We start from the raw sequence: 12,569 nt of genomic DNA on the forward strand, positions 1-12,569 counted from the left end.
AAGACTTCTTCTTTGAAAGGCCAGCTAAATCTGAGTGTATACATTGTCTGGGGTGAGCGGCACGGTCATTTGCAAAATATGAAGTAAAACATGAAATGTATCAAATTAAATTCAACTTCAACTCTCCTTTGTTCGCCTATAGAGAGTGATCAGTGCAAAAAGTAGATATAAGATCTAATATATATATATAAAATATATAAAAGTATCTATATGCAAAAAGCATACAGATTGCTTCCCATTCCTTGTGTACATACATATATATATATATATTAGGAATTAGCCCTTCCTGGAAGCATCCACCCGGAAGAATTAAATAGTGTTTTTTAAAGCCGCGGTCGCCTAAATACGTATTTAGATCGGCTCTGTTTATTTTATTTATTCCTTTTCGGAACCGTTCGTTTTCCACCGAAACGGCCCCGTCGCTTTCAATTCCGGCTGGTTCTGCCTTCAGCTCTTAAACATGTTCGTCGTCAGGCGAGGACCAGTCGAGGGACAGCTGAGGCTGGAGTTTGCCCAACACGGGACATACACACACCCCCGCACACCCCCACTGTCGCCTTACACCCCACCCCCCCACCCGCCGGGCTGTACCCTGCGACTTCTGCAAAGGGGAAAAAGTCCCTTCTCTCCCCTTCACCTGCACGGAGAGGGTGACTGTCCGTGCGCGCCTTTGGGGTCAACTTGTCCCGGTGCTCGGCTTTTTCAGGATAAAGATGCTTGAGGTGTCGCCTCCGAGGTACGAGCCCAAAGGAAGGGGCTGCGGGCAGCGCGCCCGGCTCCTGCGGGCTCTGAGCGCCCACGGCTTTCGCTGGGACCTGCCCGCTGGCTGGTGGCGCACCTGAAGCGAAATTAATACCTGATAGCGAAAAGACCGTCTCAAACTACCTATAGTAGCTACTACGTATCAGCTTAGCGAGCTTCGCCCGTAATTTCTTTGCAAATGCCGCTCTCCCTTTCCGAAGAGGACAAAAAGCGGGCGGTAGATGCTCAGGCAGGAAAAGCTTTGAGAAACTTTAACGCAAAGAATTAAGCTGAAGGGGTAGCAACTTTCCGAGTGTTTTTGCACAGTGGTTGCAGAGAGCGGGTGTGCGGAATGTGACATGTCAGGCTGAAGGGGAAAAAAAAGCTCCGCGGAGGAGTAAGTTGGTGGCACAAGAGCCCGGTGGTGCTGTGTAGTGAAAACACAGCCGTAAGTCACGGCTCCTGAACCAGAAAGAAACGGAAAATAATAGCAGAAGCACTGGCTTGGGTGCAGGTTGGGTGAAGCCAGGCGCGCTCGGGCTGCGGCTCCGCTGTGTGCGGAGCATGGAAAGGCAGGAGTGCGGGCAGGGGTGCGGGCAGGGGTGCGGGCAGAGGGTGCGGGCAGGGGTGCGGGCAGGGGGTGCCTGCTCGCAGAAAGAGCCTGTGCCCAGACTGAACCGTCGTCTGCACCCTGCAAGAGGGACCCCGCCATCGTGCCTCCCCCCGGTAGCCCTGCCTTCCAGGTCCTGCTGCTCCCAGGCAGCTGCCAGTGTACCCCGGGCACCTTCTCCTAAAATCTTAAAAATCCGGGCAGCGATGAAGCTGGTTCTTTGGAGAAGAGGAGATGCTTGTTTTAAAAGCAACCCTCACTTTTACACCGCAGCGCTCCTTTCCCCCCTCTCCTTTGCTCCCGTTTAAAGAACTTGTTATTGTTTAAAGAGACCCCGTTGAACTATTTCCTGCTCATTGTCACCTCTCTCCCCCTCGCCCTCTATCCAGGGATTCTCACGGAAAGGTAATAAACTGTTTCCCTCACACCACAGACCGTCGCAGCCCCGGAGAATGCAAACTATTAAACCACCGGCGGGCGGGAGAGTTTCAGCCCAGCCCTCCTCTCCCTCTCCTCAGCCTCGCTTTTGCCCCAGACAACTGGAAAAGAAACTCAGCCCGTTGCAAAGTCCCACCCGTGAGGCTCAGGCTCCACTCCTGCCCGCAGAAACTGGTGGGGCTTTCTCCTTGTTGTATGGAACGAAGCCTTTAGCTGTCGGCCCGGGGTTTAGGAGATGGGGTGGCTTTGTTTGGGTGGGGTGGCTCGTAACCATCGATCTGATTTTTAGACTTTATATATATATATATATATTATATATATTTAGGTGGGATGGCTCGAAACCGTCGTGGTCCGAGCATCTCGGCTGCCTGCACGGGCGGTGGGAGGCCAGGTCCGCGCCTTGTCTCACGGGCGGGCTCTTGCGCCCGCTGCAAGCTGGGGACCAGGTGGCGCGGGTGGGGTGGGTGGGGGGCATCACTGTGCCAGCTGCTCTGCAGGGCGATTTTAGCTTTGTGGTTCAATTTTGCAGCAAGGGCCGTGGTTGCTGACTGCAACCTTCACTGCAGCTGAAGCGCCACGGCTTGCGTCCGGGCAGCCTGGGAAGCGGGGCGGGGGGGGGGGGGGGGGGGGCGCTGCGCACAGCCTGCGGTGGGCTTCCCGTTCTTTCCCTAACTCTGGATCCGCGGCGGGGGTGTCTCCCCAAAGCAGACCCGGGGGCTCGCCGCGGCGGGCGGCGGTGGCCCCGCTGGCGAGTGCGGCGGGAGGGTGCCGCACGCAGGTTATGGGGCTGTTGCCGAGATGGGCCATTTCCTCCGCGGCTACCGGAGCCCCGGCCCCGGCGGCTTTGATAGAGGTGCAAACATTTGGGGGCAGATTTACATAAAATAGCCGCGTTTAATCCAGCGGGCCGCAATTAACATCACAGGCTTCCCCGGGCACCGTTGTGATATGGCCGCGGGCAGCCAATCGGAAAGGCCGGCCGGGGGGATCAAAGCGGCCGCCCGCCAATCAGCGGGGCCCCCCCGCCGGCACTGTGATGTCACCGGGGGGGTGTTTATGGCGGGGTATAACAGCGGCCGCTTCCCCGCTGCCGCTCGCTGGGGGCCGCGCAGGTCGAGCGGAGCCAGCGCCGGCCCCGCCGCTCGGGGCTCTGCAGGGCGCCGGCCCGCCAGGCGGGCGTGGGGCCGGGATGAGCTCCCCGGGCGCGGAGGGCGCGGGCAAGCCCCCGCAGTACCGCGTGGACCACCTGCTGAGCGCCGTGGAGAGCGAGCTGCAGGCGGGCAGCGAGAAGGGCGACCCCACGGAGCGGGAGCTGCGGGTGGCGCTGGAGGACAACGACCTGTGGCTGCGCTTCAAGGAGCTCACCAACGAGATGATCGTCACCAAGAACGGCAGGTAGGGGTGCCGCCGGCCCCGCGCCCTCCCGCCGCCCCCGCGCACAGCCTCCGGCGGGGGGTGGGGGTGTCCCCGGCGGCGGGGGGGCGGGCGGCGGCACAGCCCGGCTGAGCCCGGGGGGCGGGGGCTGCCCCCCGCCGTGCCTCGCGCCGCCGTGTCGCCCCGCAGGAGGATGTTCCCGGTGCTGAAGGTGAGCGTGTCGGGGCTGGACCCCAACGCCATGTACTCCTTCCTGCTGGACTTCGTGGCGGCCGACGGGCACCGCTGGAAGTACGTGAACGGGGAGTGGGTGCCGGGCGGGAAGCCGGAGCCGCAGGCGCCCAGCTGCGTCTACATCCACCCCGACTCGCCGAACTTCGGCGCGCACTGGATGAAGGCGCCCGTCTCCTTCAGCAAAGTCAAGCTCACCAACAAGCTCAACGGCGGCGGGCAGGTAAGCACCGGCACCGGGACCTGCGCCGCCCTCGCCACCTGGCCTCGCTCGGCGGGGCCGGACCGACCCGTCCCTCCCGTCCCGGGGTCCTGCCGGGCCACCGCTCGCTCGCTCCCTCCGTAATGCTCGTCCGTGCGCTGTTAGCAAACGCGCCGGCGTGGGGTGAGTCCTCGTGTCCCGTCCTCCCACCCCCCGCATGCTTTCAGCAGAGCTGGTCTTTCCGCTGGGGCTGGGTGCCTTGATAATTTGACTTTCTGCTTTAAAATCCCTGCCTGGTCCGAATCTGCAGTGTAGTAGGCTGCATCCTTCTGGCTCTTCATCGCCAGCGTGTTTGCGGACTATGCAAGCCACCCTGTCAGGTAACAGGGATGAGGATAACTGGGCAAAAAGTCGGGGTGCCTGACTGCAATGTTCCCTTCTTTTTCTTGCAACTCTGCTTTTTAGGGTTTATTCGTACCTGTTGGCTCTTTCTTCTCTGCTGGAAAGATGGATCATTAGATACTCTACAACCTGAGTGCTCGCTGTGCCTGCCGGTGCCTGCCGCCACTCTAGCACTGCTTACCTGCTCTGTCCCTTTGCTCACAGATTATGTTGAACTCTCTGCACAAGTATGAGCCAAGGATCCATATAGTGCGAGTGGGTGGCCCGCAGCGGATGATCACCAGCCATTCCTTCCCGGAGACCCAGTTTATAGCCGTGACAGCCTACCAGAACGAAGAGGTATGCACGGCGGGGAGGGAAGGATCCGAGTACCAGCAGGTTTCAAGTGGCAAAGCGCATGTTACAGAGCAAAATAATGGATCTCGCTTCACATTTGTCAGTTCTTGCTGTGCTTTGTTTGAAGCTAAATGTGAAAAAAGAATTGAATATATGTGAAAGACCTATGGGTGTACAATAGCACAAAGATCTGAGTGCTGTTTGTCTCCTTACGTACTGCAAATTGATTGCAGGAGAGTAATTCTTAAAAGATTCTGTGGGGCAAACAAGTATGGTAAGAAATACAGCTGTCGTTTTCGGCTACACAATGAAATAACTGGACATGCCACTTTCAGCGCTGGCCTTTCTCTGTTAGCCGAAATGCACATTTATGTTTAATGAGTCTGTAAATTACCAGTTTTTTGAGATTTACCTTTTTTTAATGGCCATTCTGCTCTGGCTTGAAATGTGAAGGTTTTTGTAACTCTTCAGTGTACTACCTTTCTTAGCTGTTTCCTTAGCTGATCAATAAATGCAGACAATTCAGTCTCTTAGAATTTGACCAAGGGACTAATTCCTAGCCCTCTGCTAACAGCTCAGACCTTAGGGGCTGTTTAATTGATGTCCATAGGTTGGTGTTATGGGCCTAATCTTCTTTCTTCAAAAATCTGTGATTCCACTAACTTCATTGGCTAGTCCTAATTCAAATCCTAGTATCTGTATGGTAATGAATGGTTATACTTGCAAATAAAGGTATTTGTTGTTGTTTTTAGATCACAGCTTTAAAAATTAAATACAATCCGTTTGCAAAGGCATTTCTTGATGCAAAAGAAAGGTGAGAGCCCTTAACTCAATTCTAAAGTGTGCATTTTTTTACATAGGTCTGTAAAAGCAGATTCTTAACTAAGACGGCACGTTTTCTCTTACAGAAGTGATCACAAAGACATGATGGAGGAAGTGGGAGACAACCAGCAGTCTGGGTATTCGCAGCGTACGTTTCCTTTCATTTTGCATCGTGGAGATAACTTTGATTTCTTCTATCTTATCCGTTAAGTTAAGCAGAACTTGGAGAGCAGAGTTTGCTGGCTGGCTTGTTAGTTCATAGGGGGAATAACATTACCAATCCTCATGGTTGTGGTTCGTGCAGGTTTATGATTGTATAAGTATTATGATATATGTGCGCGTATGGTTAAGATTTCTGCATTACATTCAAAATCCTTTAATAGAATCTTGCAGTTACCTTCGTGTCTAAAAAGACAGCTGCCTTTTGTATGCGAGGGCAGCAATATTCATATAGATACGGAGGCAAAAGTTAATTTCAGAAAATTGCTGAAATGGTACTTACGTTTTAAGTACTCTAAGAAAATTAGGGGCAACCGCTTAAAAAACTTTTTCAGATTGGTAAAAATAATTAGTGTTCTAATGATTTCTGTTTTAACAGATTCTTGCTAAATGTCTGCAGCCTATAAAGGTGGGAAGTTGAGTTGCAGTAGGAATTGCTTTGTTTCAGTGAAGATGCCTAATTTTTAAGAGTTCTTCTTAGCATTCTGAGAAACCTTAGAACTTTGGTATAGATTGAGACCCCCAAAGAGCAATTTAAAACTGAAGATTACGCTAGCAATTACTGAGCACACACTACCTATGTAAGGGAGGGTTTAATCATTTCAGTGTTTCCTTGCTGTGATTGTAATTCAACAATGATTTAAAAAATAGCGTTAGCTTAACAGGGGGCTTCTTATAAGCTGTTGTCTAATTTTCCTTCATAAGATCTCTTATGAAAGTTGTAAAGATCCAGATTTTTCAGCCATGTGGAAACTGTTTCCTTTCCCGAGTGAGTGTGTCCTCGCTGATCAATTATTTATCTGGTTGCTGTGATTCTTTCCCTGCCTGGCTGCATTACATACCCACCTTACAAACCTCTTGCTTCCTCACAGTAGGTAGTTGGCTTATCCCTGGGACTGGGACTCTGTGCCCACCTGCCAATCCTCACCCTCAGTTTGGAGCCCCCCTGTCGCTCTCCCCTGCTCACAGCTGTGAAAGGTACTCATCGCTGAGGAACCACCGTCCTGCCCCCTACCCCAACCCCTACACCCATAGAAACAACTCGCCAAGTAAGTCTGATGTTGCAGCTCTGTAAAAAGATGGGAAATGAGCAGAGGGATGCGAGCTTTGAGCAGTGGGCATCTCAAGCGATGACACAGAAATTGAGGTCACCACCTAACTCAGTTGGCACAGAGCACTTGGGGCCAGCATTGCAAAGACATAGGGCTGATGAGTATGTCTCCCCAGTCTCTTTATGATGGAAAACCTGAGGGTGTGTAAAACTGTTTTGTGCTAATCTGTTGGATTATGTGGTTCTGGCTTTGTCTTGTGCTCTTGAATTCTTGTAACCAGTGAGCTTAAGCTTACTTTGACTTTTTTAAGTTTGAAAATGAGGATTTTAATCATTAGTTAGAGGTAATACAATGAAATGAAGAAGCATATGTCTGGTTCTGTTAGTGTCACTTGTTATTAACACATAATAATTGAGGGCCTGATTCTGTCAGCTTTACTTGCCTAAGTTAACATCAGTACGTTAAGGTTGTTCTCAGTGAGTGTCACAACTAGATATACAGAAACAATACAGAGCTGAATAAACTGCAGACCAGTTTAAAAGTTGTGCTCAGAAATAGCCAGATAGCTTAAGACTAAGTGCCTTCAGCCATAGGTACTTAAGGCAGAGAAGGGCATTTTTAACAATGATTTTTTGTGTGTGTGTGGGGGGGGTTCTTTCTTTCTTCTGGCAAAGGCCTGTTAACAATTTTTGCCTTTCAGTCTGTATGGATATTGAAGGTTCCCACTTCACAATTCAAAATATTATTTTTTTTTAAGTAATACACCAGCTTCTAGATGCAGCCTGACCAATCTTGTATGTAGCTTTGTAGTTCATTTAACTAGATCTCTGTGGGCTTGCATCTTGGAAATGTTATACAAGTTTTGTGACTTGAAACAGCATAAATGAACAGAACGGCTCTGGTGTTCCTTCTTGCTTCCTAGTCCTCAGCAAGGAACCTCTTTGTCCCTCAGCCAGCTGCCACAGCAACTTCTTTCTCACTATGGATGGCTGTATAGGATTCCCTTTATAGCTTCCTAATGCCTTTGCTGTGTTGGCTGGCCAGTTTTGGTCACAAGCCAAGTAGCTTAAGCCCCAGTCCAGTCACTCCTGATGGTGCCTAAGGCAGACTTCAAAGCCCATGGTGGCATGCTCAGCTCAAAACTGGGATGTGTGATCCAGTGATATGCGCACTATTCAGGGCTGCCAGGCTGCTACTGCCAATGTAGATGATGGAGATAAAAAGGTGCCTTGGGACAGCGTAGGTAAGGAGCTCGCCTCTTCCCACTGACCAAACTGGGAATCATGGGCTGAATTAGCAGGTGGTTTGAAGACAGCTTTTAGCCATAGATCCTACATAGAAATAAGACTTTGCGGTTGTAAGTTGAGCAAAACAACACGTCAGCAGGGGCAATGCCAGTGGAAGTGTAAGCCTGACACAGCTGGTAGCTGACTTCATTTTTCTGTGTGTGTGTATGTAATTTTATTTGGTTTTTTGCAAGGCAGTAGTGGAGGAGGGAGGTTTGAAGTTATACATTGCATTTGAATACAAAATCGTTATTTGGTTTGGTTCTAGTGTGTTTTAAGTGCTTGCTTGCTTTTTTTAGCAGCCTATGCCGATAACTCCTCTGCCTGCCTGTCCATGCTGCAGTCCCATGACAACTGGTCTTCTCTAGGAGTTCCCACACACACGACGATGCTGCCCATGAGTCACAGCACTGGCACATCTACCAGCTCCAGGTAGGAGTCCATCCCTCAGCAGCCCTCAAACTGATCTATTGATACTTCGTAGAAAGAAAAGGCTGAAATAGGAGTAAAGTCACCAGCAAATTGGAAATCCTTATGACCATGTGTGAATCATTAGCTATCTGGGGAGGGCACTGAGAAGGATTGCTCTCAAGGAAGACATTGAAGAAACAGATAAAAACTATGGGTTTTGTGGTTTGGTTTTGGAAATGTAGATACTTGTGACAGCAATATTTGATAGATTAAAGATTGCAAATCACTTAAATATCCATTGAATTTTAGTATGCTTTTTTAAGTTTCATCTCTTTTAAGCAAAATGATGGTTAAAAAGTTTATTTTTGGTCTGTTTCATTTTAGCTGGTCACTGCTCTCCCAGCCATCTCCACAAACCCCTGTTCTACTAATGAAGGGGCAGTGAACCATAGTGTGGAGAGCAAGTGGTTGGGGCAGTAATTCTTTACTTAAGTATTTGCCACACAAACCAGCGTATCATGGGATTATACACATGGTGAAAGTCTTTCCCATTTTGTGATCATATAAATGTATCTTTCTCCTTTTTTTCCTTATTATCTTAATTAAACTTTTGAATCCTTTAGCAGAGATTTAGCTTTCAGTCAGTCCCTTAGAGCTAAACTTCAAAAAAATCGAAGAGATACAGATAAGGTGGTAAAATCTTTGCTATTAACCACAGAGGGCTGAGGTTTAGGCATCTTTCTCAGCAATTCAGACCTACAACTCCATTTGCAGAAAGGATTTTTATTTGAACCATGCACATGGACACTTTGTTGTTAATCAGAGTATGCACTACTACCTGGTATAAGATAACTGTATTACTGAACATAAGTTTTAGTCCTGAACATGTGTTAATGAAGCAAACAAGTCATCCTAGCACTTCTGTGTCTGACTCACAGGATTTATACTTGGAAAGTTGCAAAGTCCATTGAGTTTCAGTTGCTGCGCTGAGTTGTGCAGTAGATAAAACCATTAGAGCTGGAACTGTGGGTCCTCAAGGAAGGCATTTCTCCCACCCCTTTTGTCTAAACCCCTATCTGTAAAGTAAGAATAATATTTATCTTGTTAAACTGCTTGAGATAAATAGGTAGAAAATGCTGTGTCGTATTATACAGCAGGACTGAACTTTTTTCATAGTGTTTCTCTTGAATCACCTTGTTTCTTGTAATTCATATGTATATCTATACATACGTGTGTGCATATACATACTCAGAGGTGAGAGAGTGTGGAGGCTGTCCTCACAAGGCTTTTCTTCCTTTCAAGCAGTCGTTTCTGTAGTATCTGCAATCTGCAGCCATCAGTCTGGCTCTTCCCCTCCTAACATGAGATGATGAACAGGGAGGGCTGAACTGCTGTCTGGAGGCACCTGTCCCTCTGACTACAGAGGGACCCAAGAGGGATTAGGGCTCTGGCAGGCCCATGGCAACAGATTTAAACCTGCCTAGGTCCAGCAGCTGTGGTGTCCAACCTCCCCCACCATGTGCCTTCCCCCTGAGGCAAGGGCATGGCACGGCCTAGGATCAGCTCTCAAACCTCCCTGTTTTTCAGCCAGCCTGTTCATTCCTCAGCTTGGCTCAAAATCCGCTGGTAATACCTAGCGCTGGAACCTGCTGTTGGAGAACAGGGAGGTTAGGTTTATTGGTGACGTGCCATGAGTACAAATCCTGCCCAGGGTTCCTTCCTGCCTCACAGTGGCTGGGAACATACTAAAGAAATTCCCTGTCTCCAGCAAATGGACCCAGCCTTGGAGCTGTGTTCTGACCTGAGCAACTGCCAGCAGCGCTAGGGTCACTATAGTAACTTGTTCTATCGCTTTCCCTCTTTCAGCCAGTATCCTAACTTGTGGTCTGTGAGTAACAGCACCATCACACCGGTGTCTCAGCCAAGCGGGATGTCCAATGGCCTGAGCTCCCAGTTTTTACGTGGCTCTCCAGTGCACTACACTGCCCTTCCGCACCCCGTCACTGCTGCCTCCTCCGCCTCCCCCCTGTACGACGGCGGGGCACCCACGGACCTGCCCGACAGCCAGTATGATGCCTCTGCACACGCCAGGCTAGCATCCACGTGGACGCCTGTCACCCCTCCTTCCATGTAAACCCAGACCTTTTCCTATAAGACAGACTTTTTAGCTACTGAATTACTTTAAATGCTTAATCCTCAAGGAAGAGAAAAAAGGAGACATGAAGTAAATTACAGACAAAGCATCTGCACCGCTTTGCATAAAGCGTCTATGTTATACCTCTTATAGTGAACATCATTGACTTCATGTAGTGTTTACAAACCTGGTGAGCGTGCAATTCTGAGAGCAGATTCACTGCTTTTAATCTTTTTTTTTCTTTAAGTTTGGTAGACCTAATTTTTAAGATTTTTACTTAGATTCCAAATTTCTCAGTGTTTGATGTATTTGGACCTGAGGTTTGGCGTCGTTCTTGAGTAAGTTACTCCTAACTGGTTTTCAGTTGATTTTTTTTTAATGGCAAACTTAGCTATAGTCATGAGAAGACTTTTATTAACTGTCTAGTTAGAAGCATTCTGAAATATGCACAAATGTAGCTGAGGAGTGAAGTTTTTGGAAAATCATGTGCACTAACACGTATTTGCCTCACAAATACGTTGCGTTCTTAACTGTATGCTTATTTCCTTGCTGCTGAATTAATGTTGAGACAATCTGCCAGAACTATATTCTTCTTAATAAACGCAGTATTAATGTTTGGCCTAAATTGTTTCACCCAAAAGATTCCTTTTAGAGGTAAGTTTTGCTGTTTGATCGCATAGATTTCAAGTACCTGTCAGCTTAGCTAAACACCTCATTTCAGACAGCCACTGTCTAATTTAGGAGCCCTATCCAAAACCTCTTTGAGCCACTGAAAAAACATCGGTTTTGTTTGGTTTTATGGTCTCTGGCTCAGGCCTTAAGGGAGGGAGTTCAACACCTGGAGAATCATTCTAATTTATTTTATTTCAATATTGTACTCTGTTGAACTATATTTATTATCTGGTAAATTACAACTTATTTACATATCTTAACATGTAGAAAATAATCCCTCAACCTACAGTGTACTCTTTTAAGACAATCATATGTGGGATATGTCACCCAATGGTACATTGAACAGCGTGGATATTAAGTAGTTAACTTACTGTAAGGGGGAAAGTCCTAGTTGCCAATAATTCTGGGGAAAACTGCAGATATGCTAAGCTTTAAAATACACTGATGCCTTAACTTGCTGGAAAGATCAGGGCTTGATAAAATACTTCTGTCAGGACTGTTATCAAGTAATGTGATCTAAATTTCTGATGAGGCTAACCCAAAACGTTGGCCCGAAGTGTGCCCTCAGACATGTCTCTTTCTCCCACTGACTCCGGTGAGTACATGCCCAGAGGAAAGTGAATTGTTTTGCATAAGCCATAATAAATAACTTTTATAGTGAAGTGCCTAATACAGTGAAGCAAAATTCTGTATCAGGGAATTCCTTAAATAACTCTGTGTGCTCACGTGCTACGGTGGCAGCTTTAAGATGAAAAAGCAAATTTTTGCCACCATTTTGGTCTCTTTGGCACCCTATGGGCAGGTCCCTGCACCTGGAAAGACTCTGGCAGGGCTTTGTCCGTGCGGAAGGATTTGTGTGTGACTGCAGGCTGCAGTCTCCTGGCGGTACTCCGGTGGGAGACGGCACCAGAAGCAAATGGCTGCACGACCGTGTTCTCTGTCAATATGTAAATACTGATCTAAACGCTCCTATTTTATTGTGAAGGTAAATTGTGTAAATGATGTAAGTGCATTATTATTTAGACTATTTTGTAGAAATTAGCAACGTATTTCATTGTGAGGTGGTTTTTTTACTTGTATTTTGGAAGTATAATTTAAATTGAAAAACAAAGAGTAAAGATTCTTAAATAAACTTCATGCTTAACTTTCAGTTTGTGGGGAGCGGTGTGAAAGGTGGAACAAATGCACATCAGACATATCAAACCTACAGTATGTTGTCCTTCCACAGGGCGGTTTCACAAATGGTTCCTGCTGCGCGGTGGCTTCCGGACGTGGGTGAAGGGTCAGAGAGTTCTTCATAACCAGATCAATGATCATTTAGTCATGAAGAACTTAAAATATCTATTGAGATGCTACATTCTCCTCATCTGCTTCTCCCCCTTTTCCTGCCCCTCTTTGTTTCTCCCTCCTGTCAGTAAATCCTTGACTGACCCGTGGTCAGAGGTGTTGGGTGAAAGCTCTTTTCCCACAGTGACCGATTTGTAGGATAAATGCTGGTGCTGGATGCAAGCCTGGCAGCTGCTGTGTTCTACCCTGATAACCAGATTTTTCAAATGAGCTTCTGAATAATGACCCCAGTAATAAATGCCTAACTGCTGCCTGGTATACTCTGATATATTGAAGGAGTCTGTTGCAGACT

General features: G+C 47.9%; 1 protein-coding gene across 1 annotated transcript; it reads left to right on the forward strand.

Annotated features, from left to right (window-relative positions):
* The first annotated feature begins 2,843 nt into the window (after positions 1–2,843).
* Positions 2,844–12,059, forward strand: TBXT (T-box transcription factor T). The gene is made up of 8 exons (XM_040599451.1): positions 2,844–3,184; positions 3,353–3,617; positions 4,203–4,337; positions 5,087–5,148; positions 5,243–5,304; positions 6,248–6,424; positions 8,013–8,145; positions 9,991–12,059. Exons 1-8 carry the CDS (start codon positions 2,979–2,981, stop codon positions 10,256–10,258), a joined length of 1,308 nt encoding a protein of 435 aa, XP_040455385.1. The 5' UTR covers positions 2,844–2,978; the 3' UTR covers positions 10,259–12,059.
* Positions 12,060–12,569: the final 510 nt, after the last annotated feature.

This window comes from Falco naumanni, chromosome 6 (assembly GCF_017639655.2).
Source record: "Falco naumanni isolate bFalNau1 chromosome 6, bFalNau1.pat, whole genome shotgun sequence".
Classification (NCBI taxonomy): domain Eukaryota; kingdom Metazoa; phylum Chordata; class Aves; order Falconiformes; family Falconidae; genus Falco; species Falco naumanni.